General features: G+C 35.6%; 1 protein-coding gene and 1 pseudogene across 6 annotated transcripts in view; both read right to left on the bottom strand.

Moving 5' to 3' along the window:
• Window positions 1–22,373, bottom strand: part of FXR1 (FMR1 autosomal homolog 1) — a 52,732-nt gene extending 30,359 nt beyond the window's left edge. For all 6 annotated transcript variants that reach the window (XM_045198388.2, XM_024563918.3, XM_024563953.3 and 3 more), the window contains exons 1-3: window positions 22,156–22,373; window positions 4,013–4,065; window positions 3,646–3,739 (exon numbers count right to left, since the gene is read on the bottom strand). In XM_045198388.2, the coding sequence (XP_045054323.1) occupies window positions 3,646–3,739; window positions 4,013–4,065; window positions 22,156–22,206 (198 nt within the window). In that variant the 5' untranslated portion in view covers window positions 22,207–22,373. The remainder of the gene's footprint in view (window positions 1–3,645; window positions 3,740–4,012; window positions 4,066–22,155) is intronic.
• Window positions 864–982, bottom strand: LOC112309633 (U2 spliceosomal RNA; annotated as a pseudogene).
• Window positions 22,374–23,346: the final 973 nt, after the last annotated feature.

Here is a 23,346-nt window from a genome sequence, read left to right as displayed (position 1 = left end):
TAAACTATATGAAATTATCAATATTCAACCATTCCTGACCTACAGAATGGAAATTATGTATGGCCAAGCTTTAAATAAATGCCTGAAAGAAATCAATGGGAAGCTCTCTCCTGGATCACTTTTGTTCTAAATTTGTTTCCAGTGGCCAAATCAAAGTCACCTTTCCCTTCTTCAAAGAGAAGGAGTTCCCAGAGCTGCGAAAGAACAGAACAGTTGTAAGTCTGTCACAAAACAGACAACACTCTATAAATACAACATGATATATTAGAAAATAACAATCAAGACAAAAACTAAAACTGGTTATCAGCTTTCCAATATTTAGCCTTTATGACCTTGGAATGGTTAACAGCAGCAGAAGCCCTGGCTAGGGGGTGTGGCCCAGTGGATTGAGCACTGGCCTATAAACCAAAAGGTCACTGGTTCAATTCCCAGCCAGGGCACATGCCTGGGTTGTGGGCCAGGTCCCCAAATGGGAGTATGTGGGAGGAAACTGATCGATTTATCCCTCACACATTGATGTTTCTCTCCCTCTCTTTCTCCCTCCCTTCTCCTCTTTCTGAAAGTAAATAAATAAAATCTTAAAAAATATAATAATAGTGGAGTTTAGCATAGCTCCTCAAGAAATTGTTATGTTAAACTAAATTTGTTTAAAGAGCTTGTCGGTTATATAATGCATATGCTAGTGCTATACAAGTGTCAGCTATTATTATTGCTATGTTATACTATTTGTGACTAGCAGAAAGAAAACAGTAGAGTGATTTAAATTAAAAATTTAATATAGTGAATTTAAAGTTAATATATTAAATAAGTTAAAATACTAATCAATGAGGAAGCAAATATCTTCATATGTCAGCAAAATTATGAAGTGGTAATTCAAAAAGCATTTTTAGAGGTCAAAATGGCACATTTTAGTACTATCAAAATTTTAAACTGGTAAGAACAGATACTACACTTGATCTTAGCCAAAAGGCCGAGAAGCTGTACTATCAAAATTTTAAATAACATGCCTTTAATTCAGCAACTAAACCACTTAAAACTGTATTACCAGAAGATGATTTATATAAAAGAGCATTAATTAATTCTGGCTATTTTTTAATCATAGCAAAAAAAAAATCATTCAACTTCATTGTCTTGTAACTATCATACATTTGTACTAAGGAATATTATGGGGGCATCAGGAGAAATGACAATGCACATTCAGACAAGAAAATGTGTATGATATCCTAATTAACTTAAAAAACAAGTCACAAATATGTATTTTCAATTTTTGTAATAAAAATAATTATTCTTTATAAATACAAAAAAAATCTGAAGAGAAACTAAATTCTGGTAAATGAGATGTAAACTGGGGTAGGCAACAAGAACACCTACACACCCACACTAAGAGGGAAGGTTGACATTTTATATTATGAAGGTTGACATTTTATATTGTGCATTACTCTATCATTTCATAACCTTTTTTACTTTGAATTTAAAAGGTGTGGGAGGCTTTCAAAAGCTATTGGTTCGAAATATAAAGCCTTACTATCACTCCAAAATATTTCAGGTGTGGTGAACAGACTCCTAACTATTAGTGACCAAAAAATAAAAATAAAAGTCTAATAAATCCATGAGTTGCAGTATTAATTTTAAGCTTCTTCCTTAAGTAAATTTTCAAAAATTGCAAGTGAAAAAAATGACAATAATATCTTCATTTCAAATGATTCTCACAATTAAAAGGAGCAAATTTCACCAAGACTGAAACAAGAAACAAACTGAAAACACTATAATCATCAATTTCCAAATAGGCCAGAAGATGGTCCAAGAAATGGATAATACCTTTCTCAAGGAGGACTGGGGAAAGAACAGTATTAAAAACATCCGCAGTACTCAGCCAAGTTTTTCCTTTTATCTGAGCCTTTAAACTACCAATAAGTGTCTGAACAACAATTTAAAAAAAATATGAAAAGCACTATGTCCAGAGCTGACCACCACATATTTCTAATTTTAGAATTAAGAATTCAGAAAAAAAACCCTTCTAAAACAATATATTTTTAAAAATGAAAACAAATAACCTCTTTTATCAGTCCTCACAGAAAGGTGTTGATTAGAAATGGATACAATACTGAGAAAACCATTTTCACTGGCATGTAAAGTCCCAGTGAACATAGTAGAGTAGTAATCAGCAGCATTACTGTTACAATTCACAAGACTCACGAAGTACCCCAACTTTACACTCTGGGACACAAACACATACCACAGAGACTACAGTTACAGGTCTCCTTATTACAAAGGTCTTAGTACCCACGTTCGGTCAACTATGAAAGAAAAAAGCGAGTAAAGTGAAGGCTATAACATTATTAGGGAGTGGGCTCATGGTGCCCTGACACAATTAAGTTATAACATGCTTTGATTTAGCAAAAGCAAAAGAGTGCACAGTAAACTTAGAGCAAGTAATTAAAATCTAGGCATAATTTTTGAATGAAAATGAGTTCAGTTTGTCAGGGGTTAAATCACTACAATTCTTTGGTTTCCTAGCATAGTGTCTACAATTTTATAGAAACTCAAAAGAATTATTTCCATTAAAAAATGAGAAATAAAAGTGACAGATAAACTAAATGCATTCATTTGCCAAGTGCTCAGAACAGTGTCTGGCACAGAGCATGTATTGTTAAGTGTTTATAAACACCATCAGATTGCTAATTTCATCACATTTAATGGTAGGCCCCCAATTCCCCTCCCCCATCCTACATAAACGAGGTACAAATGAGACTTGAAAATCTACTACTGAACCAACTCCTTCTGAGAAACATTTTAGCATATCTGATTATCTTGGAGGAATTATGTCAATTCTTGAAAATAAAAAATCAAATTTCCTATCTCTAACAGACCCATTACACCTGTATTTGAAAATTATTTTCTTTCAAGTTTCTTTTTACAGAACAGCAGATATATTAGTCAACATTAACATTCTGAAGTCAGATTGACAGCCAAGATCAGATCTACTATATATGAAAAAAGCCAGATATAAAGAAGCAGTACAAATGATCTCATTTTTATTTTTAAAAAGGGGGAGTCTGGGAGTAATATATAACACATGAACAGTGGTTTTTATCTCTGGGCAGTGACTCTGTTTTTTTTTTTTTTCCTTTTTGTTTTTTCTGTACTTTAAAAACTTTCCAGGTATTTCTAGAATATTCAATAAGGCAATACTAATTACAGTATTTCACATACATACAAACTATATTAATGATCACTATAATAAAGGACGATAATCAGTATTTTACAAAGAATCTGAGGAAAAACCACGAATTTTAGAGTAATTAGAAAAAAACAGAAAATAGCAGTCAACATCATAGTTAGTTCTCTGTGCCAGATTCTGTGCAAAGCAGTTCGAATACCCCATCATCCTTAATTCTCACGTTATTTCATTATTTCCATTTTAATGATAAAGAAACTTGACCAAGGCACAAAGCTAAGAGCAGAGCTGAGACATGAATCCCAGTTCTGATTTCAAAACTCAAGCACTGCTACGTACACAGCCATTACCAACAGAAAAACAAAAGGAATTATTTATTCTCCATCACCTAAACACATTTCCCTAGAGGAATAGCTATGTAAAACAAAATAAGAAGCACACAAGAAAATAAACCCACAAATACATACCTCTACTTCGTCTCCTTCACTAATTTCCTTTTTTATGTCTGGTGGTGGTGGTAATCTGACTTCATTAAATGGAACCTGACGTTCTGGTTGCCAACTGAAGGATTAGAAAGAAATTAAACATTTCAAAATATGTTATCCTAATACTCTCTAATATGGAAGCTATATAGACTATGCTTACTGCTGTATAATTTTCCAATTAATCATTTAGCTTTCCCTAAAGAAAAACAATTTTCATATTATATATTTCAAATGATTAGTTTGTTGAGACAGAACACGTTTTGCATGACTCCTAAAGTTTAAAATTCTTAAAAATCTTAAATCTACTCCATGTTAAAAATTAAGATCTCTAACAATAAAAAAACCTTACTTGTTTTCAAAAACAACTGTGAGGGAGTCTTCATGAACATCTTTGATAAATCCCTGCAAAAAAACCCAAGAAACATTATTAAAGGTATATCAATATTCAATTAAAATGTTAACTATAAAAGGCAATATTAGAGATACAAAGAAAATATGGAGTACTGAAAAGAACGAGCTTAGAATTAGGCAAATCTGGATTTAATTTCCATCTCCATCATTTGTGAAATGCATGACCTTGGTATTTACTTAACCTCTCTGAACCTCAGCGTCACATACGTACCTCGGAATTAGTAAAATGCCTGAAACATCACAGGTATTGGTCAATTCTCAAACTAAGTGAGGCAGTATTTAGAACTGTGACTAATAATTCAGGCTCTAGGGTCACTCTACCAAGATTCACACCCCAGGCTCTACCACTTACATATTCTTGAGTGAGATATCATGAGGTATTCATGAAATTATGAGAATTAAGTAAAATAATTAATGTTTACTACAGTACTTAACATAGAGGAAAAAACTCAAATGTTATAAATATTAGTTATAAATATACATTGAAGCCCACCTTTAATAAAAGACATGACCAGAATTAGTATTTTGAATACTAATCTTACCACTAATCTTATTTTTCCTACAGCTTCTCTTCCTTCTTTGCTTAAAAAAAATTGGGCTATAGTGAGTACACTGTCTAAAAACTACTTGGAATGAATATAGATTCTCTTCACCTTGGCCATGTAGCTCAGTAGTTAGAGCACTGACCCAATATGCCAAGGTTGTGGGTTGGATACCCAGTCAGGGCACATACAAGAATCAACCAATGAATGTATCAATAAGTGGAACAACATGCCAATGTTTCTCTCTCTCTCCCCCCTCCCTCTCCCCCTTTCCGCTCTTTTCCTGCCCCCCCTCTCGCAAATCAATGAATCTTTAAAAAAATTTTTAAATATTCGCAATAAAAATCAGTAGTCATTTTCTAGCCTTAAAATCACTCTATTTTCATTTGATGACTACAGCCTAAAGAAACCATAAGACCCAACATACTCAAGAAAGAGCAAAGGTCTTGGTTGTAGAACTGTTGTTCCAATCCTTACTCTACCACTATGTAACCTTGGGCAAGAATTCCTTGGCACCTGTATGATTACAATTGACATTAAATGACACTTTATATTTCTGTCAATCAGAACTACAAAGTTCTCAACAGTAGCAAATTCTTACACACACACTTTGAAACACTAAGTACTTAGTAAATACTTTTCTAAAACAAAGATCACACCAGACCACATAAGATGCACTAAAGACTAGTTACATAAACACACACACACTTTCAGTACCTGGTTAAAACATGGCAGAAGTGAATACATCTGTTTACCTTACCTCTCTACCAAAGTCCACTAAATAATATTAGCCTGGCCAAGAAGTCCATTTATGTTTTTTTCCATAGATGACTCTAGCAGTGCTTAGCTGTTTTTAACTTCATTCAAAACAATCTCATTAGACTGTATTGAGACAGCAGTCATATCAGCATGCATTTAAAAAAAACCTCATCAAAACCATTGAATTGTTATGCAGCCATCTTTGTATTGAAGGTGAAGAAAATATGTAACATTTTCAGCATATCATGCTTTACTATTTAAAGAAAGGTAAAAACACAACTGAAACACAAAAAAAGATTTGTGCAGTGTATGGAGAAGGTTGTGTGACTGATCGAACATGTCAGAAGTGGTTTGTGAAGTTTCTTGGTACTATTGACCTTTTGCCAAGTAATTCGTTGCTGTGGGCTGTCTTGTGAATTGGGAGATGTTTAGCAGCACCCCTGGCCTCTACCCACTAGAAGCAACTAATAGCAGGAGGTAACTGAAATACTCAAAATATCCAAATTAATAAAATTATTAGTAATAATGGAAAAAGTCTTTTCCCATACTTAAAGGGATTTTTAGGCATATCCCCCCGCCCAACATGAAGACCATGAAGAGTAAAAAAGTTGCAACAAAATTCAGGAAAATCACAGAACAGATGAGTAAGAGTTACTGATATTTAAAAAAAGCAAAGCAACAAGTACTAATATGTAAGGCTATGTCTTAGATATTATTCTAAGCAAATTGGCAAGCCAAAGACTGAAACAAACTGTCAGTGGAAAAACAAAGATGCAAGATGGCCAATACCACCCTAAAAAAATCTCTGGAAGTTGGAGAAGAGGGTAACAGATTAGGCTGAAAATAAAATCATTTTATTTTAATATGGAAATCACAAATCACAGAATTTAAATAACTTGTCTATCAGTGCCCTCCTAGCACATCTGCTACTCAATTATATGATTCTGTAATTTGACCCTAATCTCTCTCCAGCTCTGAATATGCCTATAACCTGATTTATTTGTGTGCTATGGGTCATTTCAATGCAAACATCCTCATGTGAGTCCTAAAACTCAGGATACAGCAGATCCGTGAATAACAATCTTTCATTTTAACGTTGGGGGGGGGGGGGGAATGATTCCTATCCAGGGCCACTCCTGTAACAAGTTGGCCTGTTCTCCCCTATTTGGGTAGGTTCTCTCTAGGTACTCCAGTTTCCTTCCACCTCCTGAAGATGAGCACGTGAAGTGAACTGGCACAACTAAACGGTCCCAGTCTGAGCAAGTGCAGGTGTGAGTGTGCCCTGCGATGATGGAAGGGTATCCCATCCAGGGCTGGTTCCTCCTGCCTTGCTCCCTGAGCTGCCAGGATAGGCTTCAGCCCCTCAAATCCCCCAACCCTGAACTCAAGAAGCAATTTGGAAAATCATCTTGTTTGTTTTTATTAATCTTTCTTAAATGTCTGTATAGCTCACATTTATTTCAAAGTTTAATATTAAATGCTTTCAATCTTTATTTAGAAGTTATTTGATATTTTTGTGATCAGAAATATGCTTTAGGAACTTAACTCTTGTTTATGTATCAATTAGCCTAAGGTAAAATCAGTTTGTTTAAAGTCGCTGCTCCAAGAACCTATCAATCACAAGTGAGGCCTTATTGTACCTTCAAGAGTGCTATAGTAGTTTCTGTCTTGCAATTCTGAACAGATTTTTTTATTCCTGTCTCTCCTCCCAAAGCTAAAGATTAAGAATTGCCATTCTAGTGCAAGGTCTGATTATCTGACCATATTATAATAATGATTTCCCGGTCAACTCTATTTCTTCTGGTTCACCTACACATCTACTTCCAGCAAGCATTTTTGGTCAATACTTTCATAGCTATGTTAGTTACCAGCACGTCTATCTCCATTATGCCCCTGCCATTTTTAAGTAATATTTCAGAACCTGAGAATTCTCAAGTTCATGAATATTAGAGTAAAACGCATCTTGCCATCAGAGGTTGGTCATCCTTTCAACTTTAACATTTTCTAGTCCTTTACAAACAACTTTCAGAATTTGGAATGTTTCATTATGTCAAACCCTGTAACTTCTGTAAAAATTATACAGTGGATTAGTTCAAATCAAAGCTCCAAGTCACTGGGAAATTCTACTCTTCATTATAATAAAATCCTATTTTTCCTATCTAAAAATCAATGCTTCTACCTCTTCCGCCCCATTCCCAATTTATTACCAGTACATCAGCTTTGTTTGGGTGCACATTTTTCACAAACTTTTTTAAGAAAAAAACTCAGCTCTGGACACCTACTGTTATTGCTAATATACTTCAGGCATAAGATTAAATGAGTTAAGCACTTGACAATCAGTCATTAAATTACATCTGGACTTAGTGAACACTTTGGAAATATGTTCCAAACCCCAAACCCTACATTCTAAGGATAAGGTACTTTTAGTGGCCAGGTCTCTACTAAATTGTGTCCATTTGATACACAACAAAGTCCATACTTTTCAAGACATTTTTGTACTCCCCAAGTCACCAGAATAATGGTGAGTCCCTTTGTAGTGAAGAGACCCAAAGTGGCAGGGTTGGGTCTTTGTCAAAATCTGAGTTGAGGGTCACCAAAAAAAAAAAAAAAAACAAAAACCCACACACAAAAAACGGCCATATTTGTCTGCACATGGCGTGGGAGGGCTTTTTGACTTTAAGTTTCCACAACTTTTGTCTTCCTCATGTTACTCCAACCTTTAGGGATTATGTCTCTCTTCCCATTCAAACTCTTCTGGAACCCACTTTTTCAAAACAAAACTTTCCCCATTTCTTTTTCATCTTCCCATACATATGCAAACATGGAGGACTCCAAGGCATCTTTATAAAATGGTCCCTTAATCTATCCATTCACAGTCCCAAGTATGCCTATATTTTAAACTCTTTAACTATAAGATAATCATCCGTAAGTGACAAGACAGTGTAACACATCTTAAGTGTCATCAAAATATCTTAGAACGTTCTCCCACAAGAAACAGAGAGCAGCATATAGTGAGAACTAGGAATGTCATATATTACGTGTAAATGGAAATAACAGGAAACCCTAAGTAAGCAGTGGAAGCACTATTTCAAGAAATAATTTTTAACTGAAATCTAGCCTCAAATAAAAGAATTCTTAAAACTCAGAGATTCAGTAAGTTGGCAAGTTAACCAATAATCAGCTTTTTAGATAAAAACAATAGGTAGCTGGAAAATAAGACAAAAAATATTTCAACAACAGCATTCAAAAAATAAAACCCTAGAAATGCCCACAACAAAAAAATGTGCAGAATCTATATGCAGAAATCTTTAAAACTTGATTAATAAATAAATATAAATAGAATATATAGGAAAATGTAAACCACATCATTCTTAGGGAGTCTTGATAGTGTAAAATCTCAATATATCCCTAAATTGGATCCCAGTACAAAACTTAAGGAGTATATGATTCTGTTGGAGGAAAAGGGGTTATCTTTTAATAAAATTACACCCAAGTATATCTTAAAAACAAACAAGGAAGTATTTTAAAAAGAAACTTAAATGGGGGTGATGGTAACTAAAATACACTACAACTACCCAAATATTAAAGTATTTTAAAGCTACAATAATCAAGACAAAAAAGACAGAAATCCCAAAAATAAGTCCAAGTCATTTAGGAAATTACAAATAAAGGAATGAATGGATTATTTTTAAATCGTATTGGGACATTTAGATAATTATTGAGGAAACAGAAAATGGGTTTCTTCACCAAAAACCAATGGATAACAGACTCGAACTTTTTTAAAACAATAAAGACTATAGGAGTGAGCACAAGTAAATTATTTATAACCTTGGACTAAGGCCTTTGTACCACAAATACACACACACACACACACACACACAGCCACAAACAAAAGATTTGATAAACTTATACTACCTAATAGCTAAAATATGAGAAGCAAACAATATCACAAAGAAAAAAAAGAGGGTCAAACTACAAACAACGGAGTCAAATACCCAATTTATGATATCCTCAGGTGAGTCACTAAGAACAAACTAAACAAGCTGAAAAGAATGAGTATGAACTATGTGAATAGGCAATTCACAAAAAAAGCAGCAGTGATTTTAATACTTTAAAGAGCCACACATTTACAATTTGTTTCGAACTTAGCTTTTCTATTCCCACTTTGTATCTTGTAGATCCTTCCCTATCAGAATATAAAAATCAACCTCATTTTTTAAATATTTGCACAAGGTGTATGGCAATTTTGAAGTGCGTGCTTAAATGGCCTGTGGAAAGAACAAGGAGCATAAGGTATCTGGTTAATATAAGTATACATTTTTGAAGTTACAGAACACTACAACTGAAAAACAGGCTTTCCAACTTGATGAAAGTAGTCAAAGGGAAAGTAGTCATGAAAGAAAATCCTACTAGTTAAACAGAAAGCAACATCATCTGTATTTCAGGAATTCAGAGTAGATATAAGTCAACAATAAGAAGAAATGAATTACGGCCCATGGCTAATGAGTCTAAAGAGGGACAAAAATTTTTTTATAGACCTTCCAGATCCCTCATACTAGAGAAAGGAAGCTGAAAACATATTCATCTACATAGCCCCAAAGTGTGTTAGTACTGAATTTAAAACCTCATCTTCTGTTTGGAGGTCTTTTCATTAAATCATCATCAATCAGATAATAAAATGCTTGTTTGCTAATTCATAGTTTTAAACTTCAAAAGGTTAAGTCTGATAGCACTACTAATTTGAAGTATGGCACCTTTCCTAAAAAAGCCTATTTAAAGGCAAACTTCCAGAAAAAAACATCAAAACCTAGTTCACAATTGGAAAGGCAGCTATTTTGTCCAAAACATAAACTCAAGTTAAAAATAACATTTTAACCACATGACGGAACTGAGACCAGAAGGGGAAAAAAATAGTAACAACATTTTAATATTTAAAATACTGACCAATTCATCAGACTTTGCTTGAGCTGTAGCTTAAAAATCTAGAGATGCATGAATCCCTTTGGAAACATTCCCACCACTAAATTCATAAAGAACATATTCTAGTCTAGGAAAATTCCTTTGACTGCAAACTATCATTTCAAATTCACCTATTACTTTGGATTTTTAAAAAATCCACTAATGACTTCCTACTATTGCAATTCATAACAACCCTAAATTTACATTCCTTATAAAGAGGAAACAGAAACTTAAAAACCTCAATACTCAGCAAACTTCTAACAGAAACCAGACAGCATGAACCCTCAAAGGTTTAGAGTGAAAGCCCAGATCCCAAAACATAAGATTTATACCCTAAAGCTGTAACTCTTTCATAAATTTCAAAATTCTTAGAAGAGTCTGACGATTGCTAATAGACTTAGCAAGAAACAGTACAATCTTGTTAACCGGAGGGTAGGTTTTTAATCTCAATCTCAAGTGGTAAAAGGAAGAAATCAAATCTTTAGTTCACATTTATTCTCTTAAGCAAGCAAAAAGTTCTCTCGCTCCCAACTGATCAAACATTCTTATATAATTTAAGATCTACTCATTTTGATACTTCTGTCGGTCTTTCTTCACTATTGTGAAATTTACAGGTTTTATTTTTCCATTTATTTGGCACAACAGTGAAGTAACTCCATTTCTGATGCCTCCTCAAATGTGTTAAAACATTATAGTTGATGGCTTAATTACTGAAGCAGAAGTGATAAAATACTGTGGTCCAAAAATAAGCTGATTAAAATAAATTTCTCTATATACCAGATCCCATAATCAAAGTCTCCATTTGCCCCAACTACATCAGGTAAAGTTTACTGCTGCGGATAAATGTTAATTACAAAACACGACCCATGAGAAAGGAAAAAAGCATATTAATGTAAAATCTGCCTCAGGTTTTTGTTTATCAAGAACTGCCACAATGGATTTATAACTTGTTACTCTGATCAACTATCAGTTTATTTACTGATTCATTCTCTGACCCCAGTCTACCTTCCACGCCCATCAATTCTAACAATTTAAAGTCTCTGAAACAGGGATGCTTCTTACAATTTATGGCATCTTAGAAGGGCTGATAGCCATATGGCAGTCATGACATAAATATGAATGTCACTGTTCAGTTATGATCAATCGTGGTTTGCTTGCAATTTTATTTGACATTTGACTGCAACACCTAGATATCTCATTCAGCAAACCGATGAAGGACCATTTTAGGAAAGATTGAGGTTTCTTACCAGAAGGTTGTTCTGCTGACACCTTCTGATAAAATCAAGAAAGCACCAGCATCAAAACTTGCAGAGTGGGTGAAAATTCTTGGAAGAAAATCCTGGAGATAATAGAGGAAAGCTCTTTTAAAGTATGCTTGCAACATCAATGCTCTCCATGGCACTGAGGAAGGTGAGAAGAAACACAATCAACTGACTGTGAAGATGTTTTAACCAATTTAAATTTTATCGGTTTAAATATAAATGCTTATATTTTCCATTTTACATATGCAAGTGTTTAAAGATGAACTTTCAATAAGTAGACAACAAGAATTCTTAAAGACAAAGGAAACTACCACTAAGGTTAACTGGCAACATATCCTCTTAGTGCCTCTTGTAATTGATGCCATTTTCAATACAATGAAATTATATGGATCTTCCACTAACTTCCCAAATCAATATATGGAAAAATAACCTACTTCCTGACTCCAAACCCAACTTCCAACTAGAGACATCTCCACCTTTGACTTTTATATCTCAAATCAATATTCCAACAATCAGAATAATCTGTTGTCCTACTTTGCACTCTAGACACATATGATCCAATTTACAGGATTAAAAAGAGAAAAATGAATACAGGAAACAGTTTTTCTTAAATGGGGGTCTAAAAGAATACATCCCAATCATTAAGGCACTTAGTATTTATAATAAATTAATTTCCTCCCATGCATCTAGATTGGAACTAGCTATGCACCATCCTTGAAAAATTGAAAAAAGTGTGTTTTATAATTCAGATGAGAAACTCTATTAGGTTGAGAAAACTAACTTAAGGGCTCCCAGATGCAAGTGATCATGATAACCTAAGCAATTATATGTGAGTCTCAATTTTCAAACAGTTGAATGATGCATCTTAAACTAAGGTTATTTCCAGGCACTCAAAGGTGTGCCCGAAGTACTTAAAGCTACTCCTCTCACCCCCGATAAATACCATGGTAAATCTTCCTGGAGCTTTTATGTCAGGCAATTTAAATAATTTATAATAAAATATTTTGTTTCTGAACTATGTATACAGCTAACAAATATAAAAAGAACTCATTATTAACAAAGAAAGGAAAAAAATCTCACTGAAGACCCTATGGTAGAGTGGGGTGTTATCATTAAGAGTGGGCTCAGACCCACTATTTACTATGTGGTAAGTAAAAAGGACGGGGGACCAGCGTGCGCACACGCACCCAGGGCAGTAAAATAAGGAAAATAAGACCCCTAAGTTGCTTCATTTGCTCAAAAGCAAGTCACAATGTCCCCCTTCAGGGACATCATGGTCTTCCCAGAGCACCCCAGAGACTTTCTGGAGCAATTCTCAAGATGTTCTATCAACCCTGAGACTCGGCTTTCTTGGAGTTGGACATCCCTCTTCCATCCCAATCCTCGAAATGAGGAAGATTTGGCTAAAGAGAGCAAGTATCCAATTCCCCCACATGCCCAAAAAGAGAAAAAAAAGTTTTAGAACAGAGATTACCTAACACATGGTGCTAACACAACTGCCTATATGTTCAAAAGTAAGTCTTGATGTAGTAAATATAAAATGACAATCTACAAGAAAACCTAAGAAATTTTATCTGTAATCTGAACACAGGCTGTTTTAACCAGGACTGGAAACCCTTAAGTCATAACGGGGAAAAAACAGTTCAGTACAGTAAAAATAAATAAATAAACAACAACACAATCTCTATGGCCAGGGATACCAGAAAGTCAACACATAATAGATGTGGAGGAGACACTCTTGCAATAAATGACTCTTAAGTAATCCCAAAGTGACAAATGATACCCCAATGGACAAATGGGCAAACGACAGGCAATTTATGGAAAAGTAAATCCAAATGGCCAACAAATGTTAAAATTCACCCATGGGGGTCTTCAAGTCCAAGTTCCAATGAGATAACCCTTTACATCCAACAGACAAAACTGAAGATTATAAAACCCATTTCTAGCCACGCTATAAAGAAAAGAGTTGACATTCATCAATGGATGAAAAAGGAAGTATTAAACCTTTTGGGGGAAAAAAAGTTCCCTCTCACCAGGTTAATCCCACTCTTTGAAACCTATCCAATGATAACAGATATGTGAAGTAGCAAAAAAATAAGAACCAATGAGTGCCCACTAAATGGGGAATGGCTGGATTTCAAGTAATTTTTACTGTGAAACATTATGTAACCATTAAAAAAATTACATTCCAAGTGAAAACGGCCAAGATGTAGATTACCTTACTTTTATAGAGCAATATGGAAAAAAAACCTATATTAGTATTTGAATATGTATCTGCATACTATTCTGTTGAGTATAGCAGAAAATCAGGTATAATGTGTATGTGGCTATAAATGGGTTGCCTAAAATGAAATGGGGAAAAGAAATCAAGTGGTAAAAGGAAGCCAAGAGGAAAAAAAAAAAAATATATTACAATAAAGTTTGTATATACTTATGCATATGTAAAATTATACCTACGTATTGCATGTATAGATATTTTTTTAAAGAGTTGAGATATCTCACCACTCCCCACATCTTTTTAACTGTCCCATCTTTAGGGATCTCAAATCTGCTTTCTAAGTAACTTGTTTCTTTGATGTTTACAACACCTAAAAGATCTTAGTTGTAATCTGATTCTGATAACAAGCACATACATTAAAGACTGCTACTGCAATCAAAAAATGTTTTAACTTCACCAGGTAACTAACTGAGTCAGACTTTTATGCTAATGTCTAATTCCCCTCTTCTCTAGATTATATCTGTAGAAGTCTAATCTGTGTATGAAATACATTATGCTGTTAATAGTGCCAGTGAGTATTTTTTTCTGATTCACCATGACATCTACAATGGTGCAGTCAAAAAGAGGGACATGGGAATTTGTTTTTTTGCTGCATGTGCAATGGCTGCCTTGAACTTGCCTTTCCTTGTTAGAACAAACACCTTCCTCCTGTCGGGAAGACTGTGGGTGTTTCCTGTTACTGACAGCTGAATATAATCCCTCAGTATGTTTTCAACTGTTTGCTAGGTGATCAAAAGTACGTATATTTTCTGTCAAATGAATACTTCTGTAGGTGTTTCCTAAAAATATTTTAACTATTTTCTCATTTGGTATGCTACCAAATATTGCTTTTCAGTTCCTGAAAAAGTGTTAAAATGCCCCATTATAATTATGGATTTTCAAATATACTTTGCAAATCTCTTCAGAAAAAATATAAGTTCAAACAATACACTTTTTAATGACCTACATAAAAATCTACAAATTATTTTAAATCCATGGACAGGTTCTACAAATACAAAAATCTGCAAATTTACTAATTACACACATATGACAGAAATTATTGCATCATTATAGAATAAGTTCTATTAAGAAAAAAGTTATTCAAGGGAAGCATTCAGCAGCATTCATTAGTACTCAGAATTTAAGTGTTCTAAATAAAAGAGTAACATTGAGGATATGAGGATTTCATTAGAATTCATAAATATCTAATAATGCCTGTAGACCACTAAAGTTGTTGCCGTATTAATTTCACAAGTTTGCAATATCCAACAGTGCTCCTTGAAATGGAAAGACTTGGTGGTTCCTAATGGCCACCCAAAGCTATTATGACTTTACTATTGCAAAGCATTGAATGAAGTTCCCTATAGTTCTGTGTATGCCTAAAGTTCTATTACAACATCTGAACTTGACCAGAATCTACACACAACCCCTAAAAAAGCCAATTTGTTTGAATCAAAATTAAAAATGAAGTTTTATATGCATGTTATACTGTATAAGATTACCAGTAAATCAAAGAGTGTCCAAAAGCCAAGAATAACTGCTTCATTTGTTCATTCAATATGTACTGAGAGCCTACTATGTACTAAGTGCACTAAGTACATACCTCAAGTCACTAGAAAACCTAAGAGTTGAAAATAACCTGAAAAGCTATAAAACAAAAAAGTTAAAACATGGGAAAGAATAAAAATTTTAATATGACTAATTATCCTGAAGAAATTTTGCCAAAGGAATTCATGTTCCTTTGCCAACAATACTTATAAACTCCATCAGTTTTTACTAGGGGAGACCTCTACTCATCCTCCCAAAAAGGCTAAGCAAAAAGACCTGAGGCTAAAGTATGAGAGAGAAATTAAAACACTTGATATTTAACTCAGATTTAATGTTGGTTCAATTTTGTCATAGCTTTTGGTCTCTTTAATGTGAGGACAAATAAATTAAAGGAATTATCATATATGTAAACATGTATATTCAAATTAATGAACTCCTTTCTAATGAGGATTTGGTCCTAGAAAATTTGACAACCATCAAAACAATTTTCTTACTATTTGCCGAACATCTCCCAAAGAATCTTCTAAAGCCTTTGATACTCAAAAATATTATGTGGCATAGAGAACATGCTCAACAATATTGCGGTAACTATGTATGGTGTCCTATGAGCACTAGACTTACTTACCAGGGGCATCACTATATTTTGCCGTGTACGATGCACTCTTGTACCTAACGCACACCCCTGTTTTAGTGCTAATTCCCGTGCATAACACACATTATACACAGTAATTAATGCTACCCATGTATAATGCACACCCTTATTTTTTCCCTCAAAAACCTAGGCAAAGAAGTGTGCATTATACACAGCAAAATACGTTACTTCATAAGGTATATAAATATCTACTCACTGTTGTACACCTGAAAGTAATATTGTACATCAACTGTAAATAAAAAATAAACTTTTTAAAAAAAAAGTTCTGACACCCTCAAAAGAATATGCTACTGGCATGATTACCACCATGAAGTGCCACATTATAAGGAAAAAAGCTTCATACTATAAATGCATAAACTATTTCAAACATTTCCCAAATACTTTACATAATCAGTATAAAGCTAACAACTGAGGATGACAGAAATATATGGTTATATCCAGCACAAATTATAACTTGAGCCATATACCTAGTTTTAAAATTTCTAGTAGCCATGTAAAAACAGGTACATATTTTGTAATTTTATTTAATCCAGTATATATAAATATTTCAATTAAATATTTCAATATTTCAAAATCAGTATTTTTAAATTATGAGGTATATGCTTTTTTTCATACTAAGTCTCTGAAATCCAGTATAGATTGTACAATTAAACCACATCTCAACTCAGACTAGCACATTTCAGCCCCATAGCTAGTGGCTACCAAATTGTAAAGAGTAGATTTTTGTAAAGTGAAGACATAGCTCAAATTATTTCTCCAGGAATCCTCCCAATTCAGTTCTCTTTGACTTCCATTGTCTTAATTAGTAGAAATTTATAATAATAATTTGATAAGCCATAGAAGCTTGAATCAGCTCCTATTAATTTAATGGACCTAGATTAGCCTCAGCTTCCTCAACTGATGGTAACATTATCTCCCCCTCACTGTGATTAAAGAGACTAAAAGATAAATTCTTGTGAAGTACCTCGACCATCTGATAGTCTGCAAGCAAGCGTAATAAAAAATAGCTGTTGTTAGAGATAGATGTGAACAGAACCTAGCAGATTCACCACTTGAAAACTTTGTTATAAGATATCCAACTTCTAATACTGCAAATGAAAAAAAAATCAAAGTCTTATAACCAGCCAGTGTAAGAATTAGGGGTCAGACATGAAAGGCATATTGCTCTCCCCACCAAAAACACAAAAACAAAACACCAACACACTAGTTTGTTACATCCTTAACATTGTGGAAGAGACCTCACTTTTTGAGTTACTATCCATTCAAGTGTCTGCCCTGTGTTCCTAACTACCCTAAAATTTCCTTTGAAGAACTTCTAATACTTGCTCAACTAGGCAATTGGAAATGAGAAGCCCTAAAGTTAAATCTCACTTCAGCTACAGTGAAATCTTGGACAAGTTAATGTTTCCTAAAATGTAAAATAGGGATAATACCACATACTTCATGGAATCCTTGAGAGAAAATCAGGAAATACTGGTGTAAGTGACATAGACTATCAAGTAGACATCAGGCACTCAGAAAAGGCAGCAGCACACAAACAGGATGATGATGGAAATATACTGGTACAAAAAAGTAAAAATAATGGAAAAAGGCATACTTTCTATAAGTATGTAAAATCAAGGCTTTGACAATATTATCTCGAGGTAGATAAGATTGTTTTATTATTTGTTTTCAGATTGTTCATAATTGTGTTGTTCTTGTAATAAAAAAACATAACTACAGGAAAAGTACACTTGACTTAAAATTTGATAATTAGTATTTTCATTTAGTTAAATCTTTTTTACATTTACATTTAAAGTTTTACATTTTCATAATAATCACATTTTTAAAACATGTAAAACTAAAAATTATCTTTAAAATATCTGGAATGGTATGTTTTAAATTTAACAGTGTTCCTAATATTAAGAGAGCCACCACCTTTTCCTCAATTACTAATCTCCACAAAGAAATCAACAATAAACTATACTAACTTTAAAAAGTCACTACACTCTCAGAGAACAACTCTTCTGCAACTCCACAGGTCATCATCACTGGTGATAATAAACCTGCATAATTTACTTACTATCATATTATGTTTTAATGTTATATTAAGCTAAGCTTAATAAGAACATTTTAAAAATATCATACTTTAAATTTGGTTTTGTAGTCAATTACATAGTCAAAGAAGAAATCACAGAGCCCTACAAGTAATTAGTTCTATATTCCTAATATTTCATTCAACCATCTTAAAAATCACACATTTCCTTGGAACACCAGGGAAACTTTCCTTTACATGAGCCGGAAATTGAGTGACTTTCAACTTATATTTAAAACTATATCTTGCCCATGGCTATGCAAGTTGCCACGTTATTACTAAGTTTAATATCACATACATCAGTTAAAAAACATTTTACTGACCCCAAATGGGAATGTTTTTTGGGGGGTAATGGAAATGTTCTAAAATAAGATTGTGGTAATGGTTACACAAGTCTGTAAAACACTAACAATCATGGTAAGTTCTATCTCACAGCTTTTCTTTTTTTTTTAAAGGCACCTTATATGGCTATTAGCAACCAATGAATAAACCCTAAAATGCCACACTCCAGGTAGAAAAGGTTATAAAAGAATATTTTTATATAAAATGGCATTCCTTACCACATGCTTAATTAACATATCTCCATTCCTTCCAATCCCCATATTTGTACAGGGCTGCAAACAAGAGCATTATCAAGTTTTTATCCCTTTAGTTAGTTGTATATCCACTGTTAAGTTATAAAAAGCAAGATACAGAACATGCTATCCATTTGTGTAAATATTTTTTTTTAAAAGACATCCTAATTTTTGGTCAAATCTTCAGCTTTTCAATGATCCAATTACTTTGAGGAAGCTTCAGTTCCAAAAGAAAACCTTTAATCAATGTCTACAGAGCAATGCCTCAAGGGATGATGATATTGACTACTAACCCCATGCCTGAAATTTTTCACTGGCAATTCACATTTAGAGCCAAGTATGCATCTGTGCATATGGAGGGAAAGGGAGAAAAGGAGAAGGAAAAAAATCGATCACCTGTACATTGAAAAACACAAGTGAAAGAAAAAATCCACCAAAATGTTAACTAACACCTCAAGGCAATTGCTGATAGTTTCCAAAATTCCCTCACTGATCATATATTATTTAAATTAGAAAAAAATTACTTAACACTAAATGAAAGGCAGACTCAAAATGCTACAAGGCATATGGTTCTACACAAAGGACATTCTGAAAAATGCAGAACTATGGGAACAAAAAAACATCCTAGGGTCTGAGGGGGGAGGGTAAGGAGAGAGGGTGACTACAAAGGGGCAGGAGGAAAATTTGGAGGATAGTGGAACTATTCTGTATCTCTGCATCTTGTTGGTGGTAGTTACACAACTGTGAGCATTTATCAAAGCTCATATAATTGTATCTCAAAAACAGTGAAATTTTACTATATGCAAATTAATCTCAATTCAGATAGTTACAAAAATCACTTGTGTGGTAAGCCAATTTTTTCCAAGTGGGCAACATCATGGGATTAAAAAAAAAAAAAAAAAAAAAACAACCGGTGAGCCTGAGCTCTTTCAAACCCCTCATTTTAAACAAAAGAAAACAGACCCAGACAGGTTTGTTCAGGGTCCACTGCTAAATGGTAAGCTTTAGTACAGGCCTAAAATTCCCATTTGTTTAACTTCAAATCCAGGGCTTCTTCCACTTCACCATTCCCATTCTTCCAGAGTTCTGAAGACCACAGTTTCTATAAAGTACATGTGCAAGTCAATTATGGCCAGACATAAATTCCAAATGTTCAATTGCAATTATTTCAATACATAAAAAGTGGCATAAAAAGGTCCTTCCTATCCTTTGCCAAAGAACCACCTTATTTTGTGAGGCAACACTGAGTAATAGAGTCAAAGTCTCAGTACAGGCAGGCAGATTTGTAGAGTATGGCTAGGAATCATCAACATTACTTTTAAAATTCCAAAATGGGGACATTTTACTTATTATGACTTGATTTAAAAAAATACTGTGAAACCAAAGTAAGACTGTGAAGTCTTTACTAAAACTTCCAATGATGATCTGAAGCAAGTTTTATGAAAAAAGAAATGAAGCCTTGGCTTCGTAATTTAATTGGTTAGAGCATGGTACGGATACATCAAGATTATGGGTTCAATCCCTGGTCAGGGCACATTCAAGAAGCAACTAATGAATGCATAAATAAGTGGAACTACAAATCCATGTTTTTCCCTCCCCCCCTTTCCAATCAATAAATAAAAAGAAATGAAAACTATCTTGTGTAGTAATCAATACAAAACTAAGCTAAAAAGAAATGGTGTTCTACCACCCACATGCTGCAAAATAATTTACTCCTTTTCTATTTTTCACTATGACCAAAAAACAAACAAAAAACCCCAGCATGCCTCCATTACATAAGAAATGTATGGTCAAATGAGTCTTTTCCAAGGGTCAGAGAGTGCTGATGCAAAAAATGATGAACCTCATTTACCCTTGACAGGAAAAATATGGTAAGCCCATTCTTTGTGCACTGCGCCTCAAGTCTGTCTGCAATTATTCAGAATGGGCACCCACTAGCTTCAGTAAAAATATTAGTCAATGAATTATACACCCAAATTTTACTTAGGTCTTTTGACACCCGTTTTAAACCTAGGCTGCTAATATAACCAGTCACGCATTAAGACTCTGTCCCATCAGATGATTAGGTGTTTTTACCTTATGCTATTACCTAAAGAGACTTAAAGTTGTAAAAAAAACATCAGGAGACCCTTTAGATGCCAACTGTGATTTCCCACTACGCTATTACCATGTGACAGTTAACCAAATCCACATAGCTAATCAGTAAACTAGAAAAGGAAAAAAAAAAAAAAAAGCTGAAAATGGTAAATTTCGAGCACCAAATAAAATAAAATCCAGTGGGACAAAAGGTAAGCTGAAATGAACGTTGTGAGAATACATTCAGCATATGCACAATACTCCTGTATTAGGAGAAGGCCCCTTCATAAAAATAGCCAGGACTCTCAAACATTTGAGATGCTGGCTTAGTAAGATTGACTGACAGACAACAGCTGGGGAGATTTTGTATTGATCTTGTTAACATCTTGGCATACTTTGGGAGAGAGAATCGGGAGAAAGGTCCATTACAATAGCAGAATTATAAGGATTTCTTTTTCAGTTATGTGACCCCTACACTGGAAGCCCCTGCTAAATTCTTATACTGTCGAATCCCTCTTGTTTTACACCCCGATCCCACCGTAATGAATCTCCTTCTTCCCGTAGGAAACAAAAAACCTCGTGGGGACGGGGGATGTATAAAACTCAACACCTTCCAAAAAACACTGGGCAACTGATATAAAGAAACTGGTCACCTCCCTACCTATCTCCCTAATCCACTTAGCATTTTAAATCGTATTTAAAGCCTGGAACTCTCGCATTTTTTTCCTTAATAGAGGGGATCAGGCGCCGCCCAATTTCCCAGGCCGCAAAAAGATTACCAACCCGCCACATTTCAAGATTTTCTAGTTTTCTCTCTTCGAGCCTAACCCTCAAATAGATAGCCTTCAGACACTAAAGTTTATTTGCCAAGAACTCCAGTACAAAGGTGAATTCCTAAGATTCCGCGACGCGCCCCCCGAGGGGGTGGGGAGGGTCGGAGCAGCGGGCCGCGGCGCTCCCGCTCGGCCCCGTCCGAGGGGCGGGAGAGCGGCTGTGACCACACAATCCCACCACCTCCTTTCACCACTACCCCACCTCGCGGCGCTCAGGCCTGCTCCCAGGGAGCTAGCTCTCCGCGCCCAGCAGCGACTCGGCTTCTCTTCACCGGCCGGCCAAGGACCGCACTAGCACCCAAGAAAAAGGCTCATAAGTAGGAAAATACAAGAGGTGTCCGACGTGTTGTTTCAAAACATAACGGGGCCCAGGCCCCCGGGACCGTTAAACCGCGGGTGGAGGGGGGAGAAGCAAGGAACCCAGCGGCCTTGGGCCTTGGTCTGGCCTCCCTTTTCGACCCCAAACTTCACTCTCCGGGACCAGAAACCCTCCCCCACACCTGCCCCAGGCGCCAGGAGACCCGAGAAAGCGGCAAAAAGGTACCTTGTAGAAAGCCCCGTTGGAGCCGCGAACCTCCACCGTCAGCTCCGCCATGTTGGAACCGCAAAGGCCGCTGGGAGGAGATTCTAGAAACTTTCCAACCAGCGGGGAGGACGGGGGAGGGGCGTGAAGGAGGCGGGGGGAGGGGCAGGGAAGCAGGGCGGGGACTGGAATCCCCCGCCCCACAGCCCTGGGGTCTCACCGCGCAGCACCGTGTCACTCAGTGGGATCCCTCGGCTTCTTACCTCACCTGTCCTGGGCTCCGCCCGCCGCTGCCGCTCCCGGGTTCCCTTCCCGAAACAATCGCCCGCCCTTTGTTGACCCTCTCCTACGTCCCCGCCCCCCCACTCCCGCAGGATGCCCGCTGTAGCCGGTGAGTTACTCCAGCCACGCCGGAGTGAACTACCCAGACGGCCCCTACCCATTTCATCTTTATTCCACTGCTCTTCGGCATCTTGCCCTACAACTTTTGGAAGTGCTGGGAGCCCTGGAGTAGCTTCCTCACCTAGGGAAGAGCATTCGGGGGCTCCAAGTGACCACTGACACAAACTTTTGAGGGGGAAAGGGAGCCTAAAAATGTACATACTATGTGCTTCCAATTCTTTAGCCTAGCTCTTTTCTAAAAAATCGGTAGCCTTCTCTCGAGTCAAATGCCACGATTCCACACCTCACACAGTTCGATGGAGCCTTCTCCCCACCTGTTAGAGTTTTAGCTGTTTTAAACTTATTTTCGGTTCAACTTAGATGTGTTCACAACCTGCAGCTGAATTTAGGTTAATACCCATTGTTGCAGGTAGTCAGGGAAACTTTTAATAGAGGAGGGGACCACGTTTTCTGCCTAATGCAATCCTTGCGAATTTCCACGAGTAGGATCAAAGCTGAATCATCTACTTTGGCTTGTCTATCCAACCTACTCAAAAACTGTAAGCACAATGACGAAGATACTTTGAATATTTTAACAATACTAAAACTTTCCCAAAGCAAGACCTTTAGAAATAATACTAGGACTCTTTTCTGTGTTTGTTGTATTATCATTTTGAAAAAAAAAAAAAACCTTAAAAAAAAAGGATGCTTTGCTGGTACTGTATTCTCTCAAGGAAATGCCCACTGGCACAGCCTTTCTGGGGGAAAGAGGGAGGTCTTCAGAAAAATGTATATAGCATTTGATCAGCACTTCCACATCTCCGAAGGCTC

Source organism: Desmodus rotundus, chromosome 2 (genome assembly GCF_022682495.2).
Source record: "Desmodus rotundus isolate HL8 chromosome 2, HLdesRot8A.1, whole genome shotgun sequence".
Taxonomy (NCBI): Eukaryota; Metazoa; Chordata; class Mammalia; order Chiroptera; family Phyllostomidae; genus Desmodus; species Desmodus rotundus.
The sequence above is the reverse complement of the archived record's forward strand: the minus strand, read 5'-3'. Positions and strand labels throughout refer to the sequence as shown.